The 17,970-nt window shown below is 38.0% G+C and overlaps 8 protein-coding genes across 8 annotated transcripts; 4 read left to right on the forward strand and 4 right to left on the reverse strand.

Moving 5' to 3' along the window:
• Positions 1-772: 772 nt before the first annotated feature.
• On the forward strand, positions 773-1,746 carry SOCG_01821 (U1 snRNP-associated protein Usp102; the record flags this gene model as incomplete). Its single annotated transcript, XM_013164774.1, has 3 exons — positions 773-890; positions 963-1,232; positions 1,388-1,746. The coding sequence occupies 3 exons, from the start codon at positions 773-775 to the stop codon at positions 1,744-1,746; spliced, it is 747 nt and encodes a 248-aa protein (XP_013020228.1).
• Positions 1,747-1,900: 154 nt separating this feature from the next.
• Positions 1,901-2,557, reverse strand: SOCG_01822 (ESCRT II complex subunit Vps25; the record flags this gene model as incomplete). The annotated part of the gene is made up of 3 exons (XM_013164775.1): positions 1,901-2,092; positions 2,168-2,316; positions 2,368-2,557. 3 exons carry the CDS (start codon positions 2,555-2,557, stop codon positions 1,901-1,903), a joined length of 531 nt encoding a protein of 176 aa, XP_013020229.1.
• A 485-nt stretch (positions 2,558-3,042) lies between these two features.
• Positions 3,043-3,934, reverse strand: SOCG_01823 (Sm snRNP core protein Smg1). Its single transcript, XM_013164776.1, has 4 exons — positions 3,830-3,934; positions 3,710-3,781; positions 3,561-3,668; positions 3,043-3,491 (listed from the first exon to the last, which is right to left on the reverse strand). Exons 1-4 carry the CDS (start codon positions 3,860-3,862, stop codon positions 3,471-3,473), a joined length of 234 nt encoding a protein of 77 aa, XP_013020230.1. The 5' UTR covers positions 3,863-3,934; the 3' UTR covers positions 3,043-3,470.
• Positions 3,935-4,061: 127 nt separating this feature from the next.
• On the reverse strand, positions 4,062-6,429 carry SOCG_01824 (translation initiation factor eIF2A). The gene is made up of 2 exons (XM_013164777.1): positions 6,328-6,429; positions 4,062-6,284 (listed from the first exon to the last, which is right to left on the reverse strand). Exons 1-2 carry the CDS (start codon positions 6,350-6,352, stop codon positions 4,579-4,581), a joined length of 1,731 nt encoding a protein of 576 aa, XP_013020231.1. The 5' UTR covers positions 6,353-6,429; the 3' UTR covers positions 4,062-4,578.
• A 206-nt stretch (positions 6,430-6,635) lies between these two features.
• SOCG_01825 (RSC complex subunit Rsc1) lies at positions 6,636-9,411 on the reverse strand. Its single transcript, XM_013164778.1, has 3 exons — positions 9,302-9,411; positions 9,187-9,255; positions 6,636-9,129 (listed from the first exon to the last, which is right to left on the reverse strand). The coding sequence occupies exons 1-3, from the start codon at positions 9,364-9,366 to the stop codon at positions 6,699-6,701; spliced, it is 2,565 nt and encodes an 854-aa protein (XP_013020232.1). The 5' UTR covers positions 9,367-9,411; the 3' UTR covers positions 6,636-6,698.
• Positions 9,412-9,816: 405 nt separating this feature from the next.
• On the forward strand, positions 9,817-12,415 carry SOCG_01826 (uncharacterized protein). Its single transcript, XM_013164779.1, has one exon. It carries the CDS (start codon positions 10,134-10,136, stop codon positions 11,838-11,840), a length of 1,707 nt encoding a protein of 568 aa, XP_013020233.1. The 5' UTR covers positions 9,817-10,133; the 3' UTR covers positions 11,841-12,415.
• SOCG_01827 (fumble family pantothenate kinase) lies at positions 12,350-14,594 on the forward strand. The gene is made up of 3 exons (XM_013164780.1): positions 12,350-12,628; positions 12,702-12,790; positions 12,880-14,594. Exons 1-3 carry the CDS (start codon positions 12,520-12,522, stop codon positions 13,891-13,893), a joined length of 1,212 nt encoding a protein of 403 aa, XP_013020234.1. The 5' UTR covers positions 12,350-12,519; the 3' UTR covers positions 13,894-14,594.
• Positions 14,595-15,943: 1,349 nt separating this feature from the next.
• SOCG_01828 (PTR family peptide transporter) lies at positions 15,944-17,815 on the forward strand (the record flags this gene model as incomplete). Its single annotated transcript, XM_013164781.1, has 1 exon — positions 15,944-17,815. One exon carries the CDS (start codon positions 15,944-15,946, stop codon positions 17,813-17,815), a length of 1,872 nt encoding a protein of 623 aa, XP_013020235.1.
• Positions 17,816-17,970: the final 155 nt, after the last annotated feature.

Consider the following 17,970-nt stretch of genomic DNA (forward strand, 5'->3'; position numbering starts at 1 on the left):
TGTCCCGCATTTGTTACCCCGGATGCAAAATGCGTGCTGTTACGCATTAGTATCTCATTGGTAGGTATCTCCATGTACCCCACATAATAACAATAACGAACCGGTTACACCGGGTAAGTGACTGGTCGTTCTCAAGTCGGAGGTGAATATGTGATGAGGCCTCGGACGAAGCTGGTTTAGTGCAGTGCATTATATGTTTGCAGCGAGAAAGTCTTTGTTTCGGAATATGCATTGTGCATTCCATCACACATATCTAAAAAGAAATTGCAAAGACAGAGTTAGAATGCATTGGTAAACAATGATGCAGGAAGAAAAGATTCAACTAAAGCAGAGTTGAAGCAACAGATGGACGATTTTGAAGTTGAGTTGTAAAACTAAAAACTATTGACTGTACTTCTTCCTTTTCTCTTCTTTAAGTATTTGTAATTGAAATGTACTATTTGAAGAGTATTCCTTTCTTCAATTGCCAAGGCATCCTATCCTTCCTCCCAGCAATAGTAACCCTTTGCTTGGCGTCAAGGAGCCAGAAGCATAGTTTGTAGCATAGATATGCTAATTAAAAAAACAAACGCTCCTTTGAAAGAAGATTCCTTTAGATCTACTTCTTTCTAACTAGTTTTCCCTACAGCTAGTAGCATTTCTCAGTACCTTTCCTTTCCTTGTAGCTCACTATAATCAGTCCCCAGTGGTATTGTTCCAACACGCGCTTCCAAGGGACGGTTGTAGAGTCGTAGGAAAAAGGTTACCTGTTTTCCTTTTCTTTCATTTCTTTATGAACTCTCCATCCGTAGTGGAAAATCATGTGCCAGAGCGTCGCCCCGATGAGGTTCTGGGGAACCCATCTGAGACGTTGTACATTCGAAATATCGAAGAAAAAATCCGGATTACCAGTATGTAAATGGCTTTATCTAAAATTTTTGCAAGACTATTCTTAGTTTTTATTGCTAACCGGTGTTGAAAAGTGCTGAAACAAATTTTGGAACACTTGTTTGGAGCGTACGGCAAGATCCTCAGTGTTCACGCCAGAAAGACACTGCGTATGCGCGGACAGGCGTTTGTTGTTTTTGAAAATCTTCAAGATGCTAGCCGTGCTCTTCAAGATTTACAAGGATATCCGTTGTATGGAAAACCAATGATGATTCAATTCAGTCGAACCAAAAGTGATGCCATCTTACAGCTTCAGGACCCAAAGCAATTAGAATCGCATAAACTGCAACGTCATGAACGAAGAGGTATGGATACTTTCTGCCGTTATGGATGCAGAGCTTGAATCTACAGATGCAAACAGAATGCACTTGGGTCAAATCATTACTATTAAAGAGGCTTTGCAGTACATCCAATGATGGTTTTTCTCTTTACTCTTTTATCTTTATTAACGACTTTCTAGAACATTTGAAACGTACAGGTGCACTACAACCACCTGCACCCAAACCTGCTCATAAGAAACAGCCTGTGAAACGTGCTGCTGCAGGCGAACGGAAATTTAATATTAACGAAGATCTGCTTCCTCCTAATAAGGTTCTTCTACTTCAAAACCTTCCACAAGAAGTCACGGCTGAAATTCTTACACAAATTTTCGAAGCATATCAAGGTTTTCAAGAGGTTCGTATGGTTCCGGGACGCAGGGGTATTGCCTTTGTTGAATATGACACTGAAAGAGAGGCTGGTATTGCAAAAAATGGCACAGCGGGTATGGCCCTCAGTGGCAGTCAGGTTAAAGTAACCTTCGCCAGAAAAGCCTCTTAGTGTATTTTTCAACTATAAATGGACTTGGGTTATGGTCTTCTCTCTTTCCTTTTCTTCCCCGCCTTCCTATAATCTTCCTAATGATTGAAGAAATAGCAAAAGATTGTAACTGGAACTCTTCTGAGCGTGTTCACATAGAGTCGAATTGGATCCTTTAAGATGTGGACAATACTTTAAAGCCGGTGTATTTCCCAGAAGAGCCTTTCATTAGCTCTACATTCCCTTTTTTCATCAACGACTCTAAAACTTTGTGCAGTAGACCTTCCTCCAAACAATCCACTTCCTTGCATTGTTCCTGTAATTCATAATAGGTGCAAACAGCACCATCTCTGCCGGTGTCAAATAACTATTCTGTTAGTTAATGTGAATATTAAACTCCAATTGTTTTTTATCTATCCGGTAGCTATAGTGTCGTATATACCCATTTTGTAATAATATCTCCCCATTCAGCAATAGAACGCCAGTACACCCAAAATGTATCCCGAGGTTCTTTTTTTTGAGTCCATTCAGCGTCATTTTGCTTCACCATATCTTCTACGATTTCCCGGAATACGGGTAATGGCAGTGTTCCTACATAGGCCGTCAGTCAATGCTCTTCCTTTCACATAGTTCCAAACTTACGATGAATACTCTCATTATAAATTAATGGACATTCTAGTAATCCAGAATGGATAGTCAACTGAGTAATTCTATGCTCCCGGCACCAAATGTGGATCCATTTTTGCCAAGCAGATTTTTGGGATTGCCAAGTGTTTTCATTCACTTGACGAGTAAAAAAAGGAGGGAAGTTGTAAATTGCTGGAACTTTCATATTTTTGCGCGTCTTGATTACTTTTTCCTGTGGAATGTATTCTTCATGGATTATGTTTTCTTTTCGTCACTACAGGCATAAGAAACAAACCACACCCCAAAGCCTTAAACGTTAGAATAGGAAAAAATAAAAAAATAAGAAACCTAGTGAGGTTAATGAATGTTTACTAGTACTCTCAACAGGTGAATCGGCATGCGATCTTTGTTATACACAGCAATGGCAGTTTACTAAGGATGTAATTACGAGCCATGCTAGGCTCCATATATGAATGGTTGGTTCTTTTTTCACTATGGTCTCTAATAGTTTATAAAATTCTACTTCTCATTTTGATGTTTTTTGTTCCGTTTTGGCAGACGTGTAATAAAATCTCAGATGGTAAACATTGAATGCGAAAGCTGTACAACTTGCTTAATTCGTTGTTACAAAGAGCTTCCATATTCAGTTTAGATATATGCTGAAGAGATACACATGAGAATACAGATGAGAATGGATTGCTTAATGCCCCTTCATGTAAATTCTTACTACTCCTAGTTTATACTCAAGTTCGTCCTCTATATTTCACCAAGAAACTAAACCGTTTAAAAGATATCTAAGCTGACTTCATCAACCATTCGTTGAAGGTTTCGTAGATTGGTATTTTTATTCATCGTGTCTTGGGTCTAACAACTGTATCTTGTCCGATGCATCCAGGCAAACGACTCTTGTCAAACACTCACCTAAAAGAACTCGAGGATAGTTCTTACCGTATCACGCTCGACTTCCTCGAGCAACAATCGTTCTATGCATGAAAACTATTTGCACCTTTGAAAACAAACATCATGAATTTTCCCGTTCTCTATTTCAAAAGCGAAGACCTTTCTATGCCGCATTCGGAAAACCATTGACTATGAAACGATGGTTTATCACGTCTATTTTAGGATATCTTCTCTAGAGCCTAAAATCCAACCGGTTAGAATCGAAAGGAAATAAGTAATGAACACTTGTTTTAAAAAACAAAGCTTACCTCTATCATAATTACAGAATTACCGCGAATGGTAACAGACCCGATTTTGACTTTTTCACCATTTGCTTTCTCTTCGGTAGTGTCTTCAAGGACAATGTTCAGAAAAATCTATCATTGTTACTATTTTATTCATACAAGTAATACCTTACATCGTAGCCACGCAAAACGCCATATACTTTGCGAGAACCGTTCAATTGAACAAAAACCTGCTTGTCCAAATACTACGGGAGCCGTTAGCAAAAAATTCCATTTGTTATCAAACACCGTACTTTTTTCAAATCGGGAACACTAGCTTTTGACATCTTCCGTCTATCCTAGGTGGTTTTCTTCTTATTTTGCAAAAGCGTCCTCTTCCTATGGAAAATGAAATACTACATTTGTCACCTGTTACTTGTTACTTGATTTCGACACAGCTGCTGTCGAACAAATAGCAAAATACTTGTTCTTAATGGAATTTGCTTACTATTTGGTTTGATTATTCAATTTCTCCAGAATAATAGATGAAAAATAAGGGAGTATATTTTATTTATTCCTTTTTGCTATGACTGGCCGATATTGACAAGCTCGTTAGTGATTCAATTATAACAATTTTTTTACATAAAAGACGGTTACCTTCCAAAGGAAAAGGATATAATGAGTGAAAATAAGAAAAAAATCATGGAGAAAGAAATGTCAAAAGTGAGAACTACTCCAATTTCCATAGAATAAAACTGAAAATATCATAACATATAGGCGTATATATCAGGTGGAAACCAAAAAGGAAAAAAGCAAACTAACGGCATTATCGCAATTGCAGCATAGTTGGTATTTAGGTAAATACACATAATAAAAAAGCCCTAAAAGAGCCCAATCCCATATCCATTTTGAATCAATCGCATATCAAATACTTCGTCGCCTATGACAATTATTTCTAACTTCTCTTAGAGAAGCAACAATTAAAGGCTTGGTTTTAAAAAAAAAGGTAACAGTTCTAAACATCTACTTTTTTCCTGAAAAATGAAAAGCTGCTCTAATTCACTTAAGCATTAGGGTTCCAACCAAGTGCTTTCAGTTCTTCTAAAACCTTTCCTTCGGATTCTACTTTCTTAACTTGAGTAGCCTCCAACTTTTCATTCTTATCCAAACGTGCCTTGAGATCATCAATTGCACGTAACTTTTTGCAGAGGGAACGGATCTTTTTCTCGTCACTCACTTCAGCAGGAGGTTGTTGAGGTGCAGCCTTCTGGCTGCTATTAGACTTATTCTTCTTGTTGTTCTTTTCGGTAACTGGAGCAGCACCTGGAACGATACGTTGACGAGGAGTGGCTTGTAATTTCGAAGCGCTATTACTGCTTAAGACATCGAGCTCTTCACGTTTATAGGAAAATGTAGAAGCTTGGCCTCTGGCACCAGGGGGGCGATAAGCACCTGTGGGCTTGGCGGTAGGCTTAGAAGAGAGCTTACTTGCAGATTCGTGGGCTTTTGGAGCAGTAGGTAAGTTAGAAACGTTTTGGGAATCATCCACTAAAGCAACGTTTACAAGGCTAGGCCTCCAGAGTGCCTGGTAAAGTTCTACAAATTCTTCATAAAACATGGGTGCTCCTGTGATGTGCCAAATTTTAATACTGTTATCAACACGAAGTCTGGGAGAAGTTACAGCCGTCAATAAAAATTGGCTATCGGGACTGAATTCGCAAAAAGTACTATTAGCAGCTTCCACGGTTGTTATCTTTTTCATTTGATTGAGGCGGTCGAAAATATCGATGCTACCTTGGAGATTTCCAAAACCAGCCAACATAATGTACCTTGAATTTGGTGAAAACAAAAGTGTGTTACGGGGGGCAAGAGGCAAAGTATGAATAACATTGGCACGACTGTCATAAATTGAAGTTTTTGCAGGCATATAACCATAGACAATACCAAACTCCTTGGAATTTGAGTTCCAGGCGACATCATGGATTGGTCCTTCACGATCCAAATCAACACGGCAATCAAATTGACCAGTAATTCCCAGTAAGTATAAATTCGTCTCACCATAATAATTCTTGTTTGACTTGTCGACATCGGTCTGGGTCAAAACCAGTAAAGAAGTACCTAAAGCATTCCATTTGAACTGAACCTTGTCGGCCTTAAAGAATGTCTTCTGAGAAACAGGTCTGGTAAAGTTGGGGATGCTGTACGTACGAACAGATGCTGGTGCGCCCTTTCTCTCTGGGACAAACACGGCAACGACGTGATTGCGTCCGGGGGATAAAGCAAAGTCGCTCATTCCCTCCACGCGTAACTTGAAAACTGGGGGTTTTCCTAAGTTGGCAGTATCATAGAAATGAATTTCGTTGGTCACTAAACGAGCAGCAAGCTTTTCATCGACGGTGTACTGTAAATTCCATCCAGTTTGGTTACGTTGGACGAAGCTGAAAATCAAATCGCCACTGTCAGTATTCCAAATCTTCATATTTTGCTTGGGATTTCCATCAGCTTCCTTGCCAGGACGCTCCCATGTACCTAAGAAGTTTCCGAGAGGTGAAAATCCTAGCTCGTAAACATTAGTTACTGGTAAAATTGTCAATGTTTTTCCAGATCCGGCATCAATGATAACGACATTATTTGGGCTAGCGTATGCAAAGTATTTTCCGTTGGGACTATAGCAAGAAACACGCACGATTTCATCAACTTCTTCAAATTCAGCTGGCTTAGTGAAGTTTTCGCTAGTATTCACGAGCCCAATAGCCTTGGTTGTCCGAACTATACAGTTAGTTACTCCTTCTTTCAGTTTATTATTACGAACAAGCAAATTGATTTTTTTGAGACATCCTTGTAGATGTTGTTTAAATGACAATAGATCACAATAAATTAAAAAAGAAGTTGTATTGTAACGGTTAGATTTATGCCCACCATGCTAGTTTAACGATGGGGAACGTAAAATCGCAATTCAATGCAAAAGCCAATTGGGAGATTGAATATTCTCAATAATTTAACTGAAATCCAAGAAACTATAGTCAGTTATTTACTTTGAAATATTAAATAAAATATACGTGTTTTTTTATAGATAATAAACATCCACCTTTAATGTTTACAGTCATAAACTACTTTAAATTGATGAAGAGAAAGATCTATTGTACAGAGATATGCATCTAAATTCAAGCAACATAGCCATAACTAGTGTTCTATGCTAGACAAATCATTCTTTAATATGTTAATTTGTTGCACTTGCAAATCATGCAGTTTTTCTAAAGCTGAACCGATTAGTTTGTCATGCTTGGCCGTTTCTTCTTTGGCAGCAGAAGCTTGAGAACTTCCACTTTTATTCTCGTTCTTTTTTCTTTTAAATTCCAAATATTCTAACGAATGACTTAAATTAGAATTATAATTTTGTATTGGTACCGGATCTTGAGGTGGAACAGAATACCATAATACATTACCAGAGTCATCCTTATTGAGAACATTCACTGTGTCAACGTTAATTATCGTTCTATCATCAATACCTTGTCCAGAAGCACTACCATTTTCTTTTTGATGAGTTCCTGGGACTATAAAGGCAGCCGTATATGAAGGAAGAGGCGGTATTCTATGTAAGTTGTATGCAGTACCCAAAGGAGTTGATAGTCCGGAAAGACTTCCAACTGATCCGGAAGTACGTGTACCTTGCGGTGTTACATTTGTTTTTGTGTATTGAGGATTCATCTTTGACCCGTATAGATTAGATAAATTTGCAGGCTGCGAAACGGGTGTAGCATCTTGTGTACCACCATAAAAAGGACGCGCTGGTAAAGAGCCCACATTGCTTTGATTTCCCAAAGGATACCCACCTGCGGGACCGTAGATCCCTGGACTTGGCAAACCCATTCTTGAAAGATGGGATTGCGTACGGTCCGAGTGAGTACTAGTCTTTCTAGCATAAGTGGGCATTACAGGAGGAGTACCATTGTTCAAATGAGATGGTTTCGGAGTTGAGGAAAAAGAGTCGGAAGGAGACGGAGAAATAACGCGATTTGGATTCAAATTGTCATCAACATTTGTAGAAGTTGGCAATATAACACCCTGAGCAGGAGCAGCGTTCATACTATTATTACCAAATAAAGCCATCTGTGTTTGAGTATCCGTCATTTGGGGTCTTCCCGACAATAAGTGAAGCAAAGGGCTAGGAACTTTATTTGGAGGGATAGTGTGATCAAAAAGTATCATTTCGTAGTCGAATCCTCGAACTTCTTCAGGCATGCATCCTTTCCATGATTTTATTTTGCTGAATTGCTTCGTATCATCATTATAGCGAGACTCACAGACAAAGACTGGAGTTGAGCGAATACCTTTAGGTCTTCCTCGCACGTAGCGAGTAATATACATAACGAAACATCGTTCAATTATATCCGACAGGGGATGATCTCTATAAAGAGATGTTTTAAATACTTCATTTTCATAAAAGATGCGATCGGCACGGTGTACGGTTTGTTCAGGGCGAAAATACCAGCACACGGTAATCCAAGGTGTTTGGTCAGCTGAATTCCAAATTTTGAAGATTTGTGCAACAACCGGTTTATTAAAGTCAGATGGATTTTTTAATAATACCCAGTCACCTATGCTCAGCGGAGTACCTTCATACATAATGGATGTCTGATATTGCTTGTCGTATCTCTGAGAAGTGTGAGAAGAATCCACATCGTAGGCACCACCTTCAACATCCAATCTACCCAATTCCATTTGAATTACATCTGCTAAATATTTCTGCAAAAAGTCTGCATCACGAAATACCTGACTAGAAGGATCGTTAAAAGATTTAGCATTATTAAACATGAGATTAAAATCTGAAATGAACTCATCAAGCGATGAATATTGGTTTTTGTTTAAAGTCTTTTGAATCACGTCGAGGGCCATAGGACGTTGAATCGCTTGATAATATTCGGGAAACATCCTTGGATCCGGTAAGCGTTCAAAGGGAGCAAATAATTGCCTTCCGTTCACATCCCGATACCTGCGAACCTGACGCATTATTGCCTTTGCTTTTGCTTCTAGAGGAACGGTAGGTTTCGATGGGAATTGTTGCAATTTTCTATGCTTGACATTCTCTTCTTTCGCAAAGGATTCATCTCGAGCAAACTTTCTCTTTAATTCTGTGTCTGCTTCCGCTTCTTCCCCATACAACTCTGAATCCTGATCAGATGGTTGTTCTTCATGCTTTACTTGTCTGGGTGCTTCTGATGCGTTCGTAGAAAGCCCGCTTTGGGGCGAAGTGGAAGCAGGCCGGAAAGTGTTGGAGGTAGTACTTTTCTGACTCATCATGGCATGGGATGCTTGAGCTTGAGGCCATAGAGTCATAGCTGTAAATCCTTGCTGGTGCAACATCTGCCACTGGAGAATACAAAATTCTTCTAACATGCAAACGAGACTGAAGCTTTGCGAACCGTGGTATAAAAATTTCACATTTGCGATCAATTGAGCGATGTCAAAGACGAATTCCGATAAATCGCGATAAGCAGAGCTTTCAATCTTCAGTTGGATTGCTTTTAAACAGGTTGGCCGATTGCTAGCAAATAAATCATTAGGGTTGTCCGATAGTGGATTCGTTTCAATTACTTTAGAAAGCGAGTTCCCACTAATTATGTGTTAGATCATTCGCTTCCTCTCCTTCATGTATTTAAGCAAAACGTACGCATTATCCTTGGCACTTCGAATTCGCTCAAGGAAGTAAATAAGAACTTTATGGGTTTTTACATCCTCTCTATTGAAATGTTAGTCTATTTAACGATGGTTGAAATACCACATACGTAGAGGAACTTACGTTTCCAGACATAGTGGAATACGGCCACGTTTGAGTGTGGATTAGAAACATGGGACAATAAGAAAAATACCTTCTAGTGCTATAGGTGTACTTACCGACATCGTTCGTGGACCTTAATAAGTCTTTGCGTATTTGATCTTAGTCGGAATGGTTTACCGATCTTTAAAAAAATAATGACTATTATTTTTTAACGAATCGCAAGCAACTTTAAACGAATACGCTTTTGTTCGTTGATAAATAAACAAACAGGCAGAAGAAATAAAGGATATTATTTGCTTTAATAAAGTGTTCTTTGTTAAGGTATTTTGTTAATATATTTAAACGGAAAGTGATTTCGTTCCAGGTTGCCTTTCCAATATTGTAAGATGGGTAGAGAGTTGAATAAGTTTTGTTCAAACAAATGAATGATGTTTATACTGATTGAAAAGTAATGTACAATCAACTTCTTTCATGAATTTAAAATCCAGAAGACGTTGCGATGTCCTAGTTCTTCTTCATAAATGCATATTGCTATTAAAAAAAAAAAAAAAGTATCTTCAGGAGCATTTGGAACCTCCTTTACAAATCTTAAAAAAGATAATTGTTTTCATAATTTTATTTCCTTTTTATTTTTTTAAATTAATCAAGATTCTTTCACCGGCTGATCGATGTCCATCAGTCTGAAAGAATCACTGCTATATCCTCAAATTCCGTTGTACTCAATAACATAAAAAGCAGAAACGAATAATCTCATTGTGTATAATACATCCCCTAGTTATTTAATAAAGACTAATCTGTACAATTTATGAAGCTATAAATTGCATTTTCGTGGATAAATTATGGAGATTTATCAGAAACGGTTGAAAAATGTTTACAGTACGTTCGACGAAAGCATCTATACAAAATCTAGCTCCCCACCAAATTCATTAGCGCTGCAAGTCTTCCAACAGCTGGATGGAACCTCAATTAGCAAGTATCAACTACGACTAGTCATCCAGGAAATCCAAAAGTTAGAAAACAAGCAACATGATCCCCTCTATTGGTCTATCTTGGGTCGATGTTCTGCAACTTTACATATCATGCTGTTAAAAAAATTAATGAATGAGACAACTGAACTATCTGATAATATGCATTACTGGGAAACCGTGGACAAAAACTGGATTTCACGCTTATTTTATTTAATCCAATCTTTTCCTAGTCGTTTATGGAAAGCCTTCCGTCAATCTGTGGGTTCGACACTTCGCTCCCCAAACTTCTCACAAGTGTTCCAAAAAAGCAATTTTTTCCCAAAGGTAAGTGCCTCCGACATCCAGTTTTATGCACGTGAAGTATTTATATCGAAAACAAATGTTCTTTCGCTGATACGCCATGAATATCGAAGCAATGCCAAGCATTTGCGTACGTTACGAGATGAAAATGCATCGAAAATTGGTACCTTGAGTAGGGCTATAATGGATGCACGGAATCCTCATGAGGATTTGAATCCTTCCAATACTCCAAAACCTACAAAGTTAGATAACCTTGTGACCGAATGGATCGAGCGCCTGCTAACACTTCTAAACATTAGTCCTAATAAAACTCGTGCAGAAGACCTCATCGTTATTTTTGAAACTATTATAAAACCAAGTGAACAGCAATTACAAGCAAAACAATATTTTAGCCCTTCTACTTTTGAAAGAAGTTGGTTTAAAGTACTGACAGCTTTGTTGACGAGTTGGGTAACAGTTAGATTAATCACTAAAAACCAGCATAGTTTATCCGTTTGGATAGACTATTTATATTCTACACTGACTGATTTTATAAACAATTGGGTCTATAAGCCTGTTTTGGGCATTTTAGATACCATAAGCAGTAATCGTGCGGATTCCCAGATCGCAGTGATTCAGACGCAAAGCTTGGATAGTGATATGAAAAGTCTTCAGCGCATGGTACTAGATTTTGTGAGGGATACTTCAACATCTACCATAGACCTGGATCTCGTGAAGGCTCAAGTCCAGGAAGGAGACTTGACTCCAGTGCTACAGGCATACGAACATGACTTGAAAGCGCCAATAAAAACGGCTATTGCAGGGAATTTGATTCGTACCCTTTTGATTCAGTTGCAAAAAACAAAGGTGGATGTTGAGGTAGCACTGAGCGGCATTGATCGACTGTTGAAGAGTCAACAGCTCGTCTTTGCAACTGTAGGAATTACGCCCAGTATCATCTTTTGCTATGCTTTACTTAAACAATTCCAAAAGAACTTTCTTAAAAAGAGCGTTTTGTCTTTGTCAGAACGTCGTCAACGGTTCCGCCAGTCAATGCGGGATGCAGAAAGAATATTGTTATGTTCTGGACAGAAGAAAACCCTGGATGACAAGAAATATGGACTACTTGTGTTTCAGGTCAACACAATGGCTGAGCTATCTAAAGAGTTGGCAATTTCTAAACACATGCAAGAAGACCTTCTTCAGGACTTGGAAGATATCCAGACAAATGCTTATGGTATATCATCTCAACTCCGTGCTATTGATCGAATTTATAGATTATTTCATCCTAGCATTTAAAATGAATTTCTAGTGAAACATGTTTTTATAGGATCTCATTATAGTATGAACTGGATCACAAATCACAAATTGTTTCTCCCATCTTTCTTTACTATCCTTTACCAATATAATTGTTAAATTGGAGGAAAGCTAAAAAATGTATGAGCAGGTTTTCTGGCTCGAGAATCAATAAAATATCATATAAATACAAATATGAACGCGTTTGAAATGAGCATTGAGTTTATTCAGAAAAATGTTTAGGCAACCTCGAAAATTGAAATTAAATACATTTTTTTTTTCAATCGAAGATTATGTAATTCTAGGAAGACTATGATTATGTTCACTGATCCATATTTTAATGAAAAAAAGCTATCGACGTTAATGAACCATTCAACCAAGTTGAATACGTCTCAATAGAAATATACAAAAGTTTCTATAAGGAATGTAGAGAGGAAATGTTAATTCGTTTGATATATGGTATGTTTTCGAAGATGAGAGTTTGATACAAACATACGACCCAACACGACTCCCACACGTACTCACTGTAGACACACTCAAGATTGTAGACTTTTTCCTAAACCACAGCAAAGTAAATTGGTTCTGTTGGAAAAAGAAAGATTAAAAGAACTAGATTGGAGGCAAAGTTTACAGACGAAGAGAGCTATTAAATTCGTGGATACCCGATAGATACCTGAGAATTATGGATACGCACAAACCAGGATTACGACACAGTCAAATTAGTGAAGAAATTATAGAACAGGTTGAGCGCCAATTAGCAGAACCTCCATCGTTATGGCTGAACTTGACAGGTATGATATGATGGGAAGGATGATGAGCAGCATGATTTAAAATGAGGAAGCATGTAACTAATAAAGATTCAAGGCGCTCAAATTCTTGAAGAAGAAGGCCAAGATACCAAAGACATAGTTTTACCAAATAATCGCTCTCAAGTTACGCACATTGCTGTCGATGTATGTGGTTGTGTTTCATAAAGGAAACGAAAAAGCTGTTGACGATGGAGGTCGAAAAATAATCCAAATACTAATGAAGAATTATATAGATTGGTGGCTCATTGGCAAAGATTCTTTACTACGTTCGCGACACGACATCACCGAGTTCGTCAAGTTCGGAGATTAACGAAAAAGAAACTGATCATGGAGGAAGGCTATCATTTGCAAAGTTTGAGACTTCTAAAATTGACGATTGCATAAATCTTATGAGACAACTAATTCAAGATCACGCACGAGAATCGAGACGAAAGCCAGTTACGGTTATGGCAACAGGAGGAGGTGCATACAAGTTTTATGATCGAATGTCGAAAGAATTGAACGTGGAAGTGATTCGAGAAGATGAAATGGAGTGCTTAATTACAGGACTAGACTACTTGGTATCATGCATTCCTGGAGAGGTATTTATGTTAAACCCCGAGACGTGTGAGATGACGTTTCAAGAACAATTCCACGACGGAAAATATCCACATATGCTTGTGAATATTGGATCTGGTGTGAGTATTCTGAAGGTAACGGGACCCTCGAAATTTGAGCGTATTGGGGGATCATCACTGGGAGGGGGAACGCTTTGGGGGTTACTATCGTTGCTAACGCATGCATCGTCATTTGATGAAATGTTGGAGCTATCGAAGAAAGGAGACAATGCAGCGGTAGATATGTTGGTAGGAGACATTTACGGTGAAAATATTGGCTATGAACGGATTGGATTGAAAGATAGTACCATTGCGAGTTCGTTTGGTAAAGTATTTCGAGAAAACAAAAAACTGGACGAATTTTTACCGGAAGACATTGCCAGATCGCTGTTATTAGCGATTAGTAACAATATTGGCCAGATTGCGTATTTGCATGCGCAAAAGCATAATGTCAAAAATATCTACTTTGGAGGCAGTTTCATCCGCAACCATGTACAAACGATGCATACACTTACGTACGCCATTCAATTTTGGAGCAATCAGACAATGAATGCATACTTTTTGAGACATGAAGGTTATTTAGGGGTGTTTGGAGCTTTTCTGAAATATGCAAGAACAGAAAATAATGTTCCCGTACCTCCCATCTCTTAATTTCCTTTCTCTTGCTCTAATTCTTTCACTTAATCTGTATTATGTTTGTGACTAGTTTTTTTTTTCTTTTTCTTACATCGATACAGAAATTTGGTTGTCATGTTTTCGCTCAAGGAAACAAGAAAACGAGAAACAGGAAGCTAGATTTCATAGAATACCTTGGTTGGATCGATAGTAATGTTGTTGTTGATAATGTTGACGGGTTTCACGATGAATAAAACAAACGAATTCTATTTCAGTAAGGGCTACTTGGGGTTTACAGGATCCTTGTAAGCTACGTGGTTATTCTCAATGTCATTTCATTTTCATACTCATTTTATTTTCGCTCTAATTTCTTTTCTTTTTCCAACAAAACCAAAACACTTGAGCACAATTCCTTTCCAAACTTTTCCCTCTGCTACTGCTACTACTACTACTACTACTACTACTGCTTGTTGTCCTGTGCAAGAGCTCTGTATTTATTTAGCAAACCTCGCTTTCACAAACGATATTCTTAAAACCCGACAAAAAATTTCCCTAACATTATATATAATCCTATTTATTTGTTAAAATTATATCGTTTGTTTACAACGGTTTCTTACCCGTGTCCTCATCTCACCCTTTCCCTCTCCCTCTCCCTCTCCCTCTCTCTCACACTCTTCCTCTTCCCCATTGACATAGGTATAGCTTCAATTCATCTCTCATTGACAAATACAAGCATCAAAACGAATACTTGGTACTTACATCTTTCAAGCATGATGTTAATAATACCGGAAGAGTCCATCAGGACGTTTAAAGAAAAAAAGAAATCCTTCCATCAAACCATGAAACCATTCCTTCTTTATCATTACTACTACATTTCTCGTCTCATTCATACGCAATTCGTATCTTCGTATCTTTTCAATTCTTTTGTTCTACATAATCTCGATGATTCACTCCCAAGTCTATCTCCTTTCTTTTGTTGACAATTCTATTACTGACTACTACACCATGTCAAAAGGTGGCTGTTGTTGATTGCCTTTGTTTACAAAGATGAAACACTTTTCTCAGTCGTACTGTGCTGAGCCACGTAAACATAACAATGCGTCAGATACTATTTATTTTCGATAAGTTTGATGCCTCGCGAATGGGAACTCTACATGATGCATTGCTGGTATTATCAGTATCACGTTCTTAAACCTTGTGTTTATCTTAAACCTAAAAGGTGGTAATTGTACCATCATATTGAAACCTTATCGAGTATATGGACTGAATGAGACACATTTTATCGGGTGGATTGATTCACTTATCTCTTTGATTGAAAGAACAAGGTTAATCCGGAATCTTATTGATTGCTTCTACAAAGATGATTGGATCGGTTTTTTCGCTTCTCCTTCTCGGATTAAGCGAAGAGGAAATTGATTGGCTAATGTTTGGCCATATGGTTATCTGGTTGTACCTAAAAGCGAGTTCTCTTATCTGAACAAATCAGTTTTTTTTGTTTAGATAAAGGCGTTTTTACCACGAGACACGTCTATTTTCTAACGAGAAGTCCGTGCCTATATAAAGGGGGTGTGTCTCCGGATTTTTTCGCACTCTCGCCCGGAACTTTCCACCAACTCCAACAAAGTAGAAATACTTTGTGACTATTATTTTAAGCTTTCTTTTTCATTCTTTGCTAATTTACACTCATTCCCTGTATACATTAACCAATCTATCATCCATTTTTAAAGGATTGGTGAATTAATTTAAATTAAAAAAGGAATTTATTTTCTTTTTGCTTTTTTGTCTGGTTTAATTGCCTTGTTTTTATCTCTTTGGTTGTCCATATCTTTTGAAAGAAAGCAAAACTAAAGGAGAGATTCTTTAAAGTCCAAGTATTTATTAATTTGTTTTTTAAATTGTTAATTGATTGGACTGGTTTGTACTTTTTTTTTATTTTATCCCTTTTTGAAGTCTTGATCTTTGTGCCACTGTTTTTTTTTTTCCTTTTTCTTTTTGTTTATTTTTTTACGCCTTCCCTTCCATTTCGTTAGTTTTTTGGTTGGTGATTTTTTTTTTGGTTTCCTCTGGTAAATTTTGATTCTTTACCATGAGCACGATCCCTTCGAATGCCGCCATCGATGGCGCTTTCGACATTATCTCGAGCACGAATTCGAATGAAAAAAATGATATTAAAAAGTATCCCGAAGAAGCCATTGTTATTGCTGATGAACAGTCTTTGTACAGCCAAGATTCCCCCGAGAAACCTATTTCCGAAGGAATTGTTGTTGATGGCGAAACGTATTTTTCTCCTACCGACGAGGAATTCAAGACCCTTAAACGTGTTCCTAGTGGCGTTCCCTTTGCTGCTTGGGTAATTTGTGTCGTCGAACTTTGTGAACGGTTTGCTTACTATGGTTTAAGTGTTCCTTTCCAAAATTACATGCAATTTGGCCCTCACGATTCAACGAAAGGTGCTTTGAGCCTTGGTGAATCCGGTGCTACTGGCCTTTCTAACTTTTTTCAATTTTGGTGTTATGTGACACCTGTCTTCTCTGCCTTCGTCGCCGATCAATTCTTGGGCCGTTATAATACAATCTGGATTAGCGCTGCTATTTACTTTGTTGGTATTCTCATTCTTACCTGTACCGCCATTCCATCAGTCGTGGATGCTGGAAAAAGTATGGGTGGTTTTGTTGTTTCCCTTATTATCATTGGTATTGGTACCGGTGGAATTAAGTCAAATGTCTCTCCTTTGATGGCAGAACAACTCCCAAAGGTTCCTCCTTACGTTAAAACTTTGAAGAACGGAAACCGTGTTATTGTTGATCCCGCCATTAGTACTTCTCGTGTGTATATGTTGTTCTATTGGGCTATTAATCTTGGATCCCTTTCTGTTCTTGCTACTACTAATTTGGAGCGCAAAACTGGTTTTGTTTACTGCTACTTGCTTCCCCTCTGTGTTTTTATTATTCCCTTGGTCATCGTCTTTACTACCAAGCGTATCTACAAACACACTCCCCCGGCTGGCTCTATCTTTGTGAGGGTTAGTCAAGTCTTTTATCTTGCCATTCAAAACAGGTTCAACTTTGAAGCCACCAAACCCTCTTATCCCGACACAAAAGGTAAGGTTGCACTTAAAAACAATTGGGATGATTTATTTATTGATGAATTTCTTCGTGCTTTGCGTGCATGCAAAACCTTCCTTTTTTACCCTTTCTATTGGGTTTGTTATAACCAAATGACAAATAACTTAATTTCTCAAGCCGCTCAGATGGATACTGGAAATGTTTCAAACGACATTTTCCAAGTCTTTGACTCTATTGCTATCATTATCTTTGTTCCTATTTGCGATTACGGATTATACGCTCTTTTGCGTCGTCTTCGTATTAATTTCCGTCCTGTTGCTCGTATTAGCGTAGGTTTCATGTTTGCTACTGCTGGCATGATTTATGCATCCGTCTTACAGTCTAAGATTTATAAAACTGGCCCTTGCTACAGCCATTTCACTGACACATGTACTTACAACCACATTAACGTGTGGATTCAAATTCCTGCTTATGTCTTAATTGCATTCTCTGAAATTTTTGCAGTTATTACTGGTTACGAATATGCTTATACGAAGGCTCCTGCTTCCATGAAATCTTTTATTTCTTCTTTGTTTTTGTTAACCACCGCTTTTGGTTCCATTTTGTCTATTTGTATCTCCTCTACTGCTGTGGATCCCAAGCTTACTTGGATGTATGCTGGTATTGCTATCACTGCCTTTATTACCGGTATTGCATTTTTCGTGTGCTTCCACCATTACGATAACATGGAAGAGGATGAAAAGAAACTTGAGTATGCTCGTGATATGCAGAACCGTAAACAAGCTGTTGCTGATGAGGTTGCGAAAAGCTATTCTTTTGAAAAAGCACCTACAGAAGGTAACCCTCATGATCTTGAGACTTTCGCAGCTGTTGAAGAATCTCTGAGGGCTTAAGATATTGTTTAGAAAAAGCTTGAATCAAGAAAAGAGAAAGCCTTCTTTCCTTGATGTCTTCGTCTATGATGCCCATTACTGGTTTTATGCAATGGCACTTCTGCTTGGCATATTGACTCTGTATTTTTATTTTGATATCTGTTTTTGTTTAGTTT

Source organism: Schizosaccharomyces octosporus (assembly GCF_000150505.1).
Source record: "Schizosaccharomyces octosporus yFS286 unplaced genomic scaffold supercont6.3, whole genome shotgun sequence".
Lineage (NCBI taxonomy): Eukaryota > Fungi > Ascomycota > Schizosaccharomycetes > Schizosaccharomycetales > Schizosaccharomycetaceae > Schizosaccharomyces > Schizosaccharomyces octosporus.

Excerpts from the sequence above, each read along its gene's own strand:
- SOCG_01823 (XM_013164776.1), bottom strand. The coding sequence starts at position 3,862 with ATGTCAAAAGCTAGTGTTCCCGATTTGAAAAAA. Across the intron at positions 3,782-3,829 it reads GTGTTCCCGATTTGAAAAAA|TATTTGGACAAGCAGGTTTT; the intron begins GTACGGTGTTTG and ends CGGCTCCCGTAG. Across the intron at positions 3,669-3,709 it reads GCGTTTTGCGTGGCTACGAT|ATTTTTCTGAACATTGTCCT; the intron begins GTAAGGTATTAC and ends TAACAATGATAG.
- SOCG_01824 (XM_013164777.1), bottom strand. The coding sequence starts at position 6,352 with ATGTCTCAAAAAAATCAATTTGCTT. Across the intron at positions 6,285-6,327 it reads TCAAAAAAATCAATTTGCTT|TTCGGACAACCAAGGCTATT; the intron begins GTTCGTAATAAT and ends CTAACTGTATAG.
- SOCG_01825 (XM_013164778.1), bottom strand. The coding sequence starts at position 9,366 with ATGTTTCTAATCCACACTCAAACGTGGCCGTATTCCACTATGTCTGGA. Across the intron at positions 9,256-9,301 it reads GGAAACGTAAGTTCCTCTAC|AGAGGATGTAAAAACCCATA; the intron begins GTATGTGGTATT and ends ACATTTCAATAG. Across the intron at positions 9,130-9,186 it reads CGAAGTGCCAAGGATAATGC|TGGGAACTCGCTTTCTAAAG; the intron begins GTACGTTTTGCT and ends ACACATAATTAG.
- SOCG_01826 (XM_013164779.1), top strand. The coding sequence starts at position 10,134 with ATGGAGATTTATCAGAAACGGTTGAAAAATGTTTACAGTACGTTCGAC.
- SOCG_01827 (XM_013164780.1), top strand. The coding sequence starts at position 12,520 with ATGGATACGCACAAACCAGGATTACGACACAGTCAAATTAGTGAAGAA. Across the intron at positions 12,629-12,701 it reads GTTATGGCTGAACTTGACAG|GCGCTCAAATTCTTGAAGAA; the intron begins GTATGATATGAT and ends TAAAGATTCAAG. Across the intron at positions 12,791-12,879 it reads TTACGCACATTGCTGTCGAT|ATTGGTGGCTCATTGGCAAA; the intron begins GTATGTGGTTGT and ends AGAATTATATAG.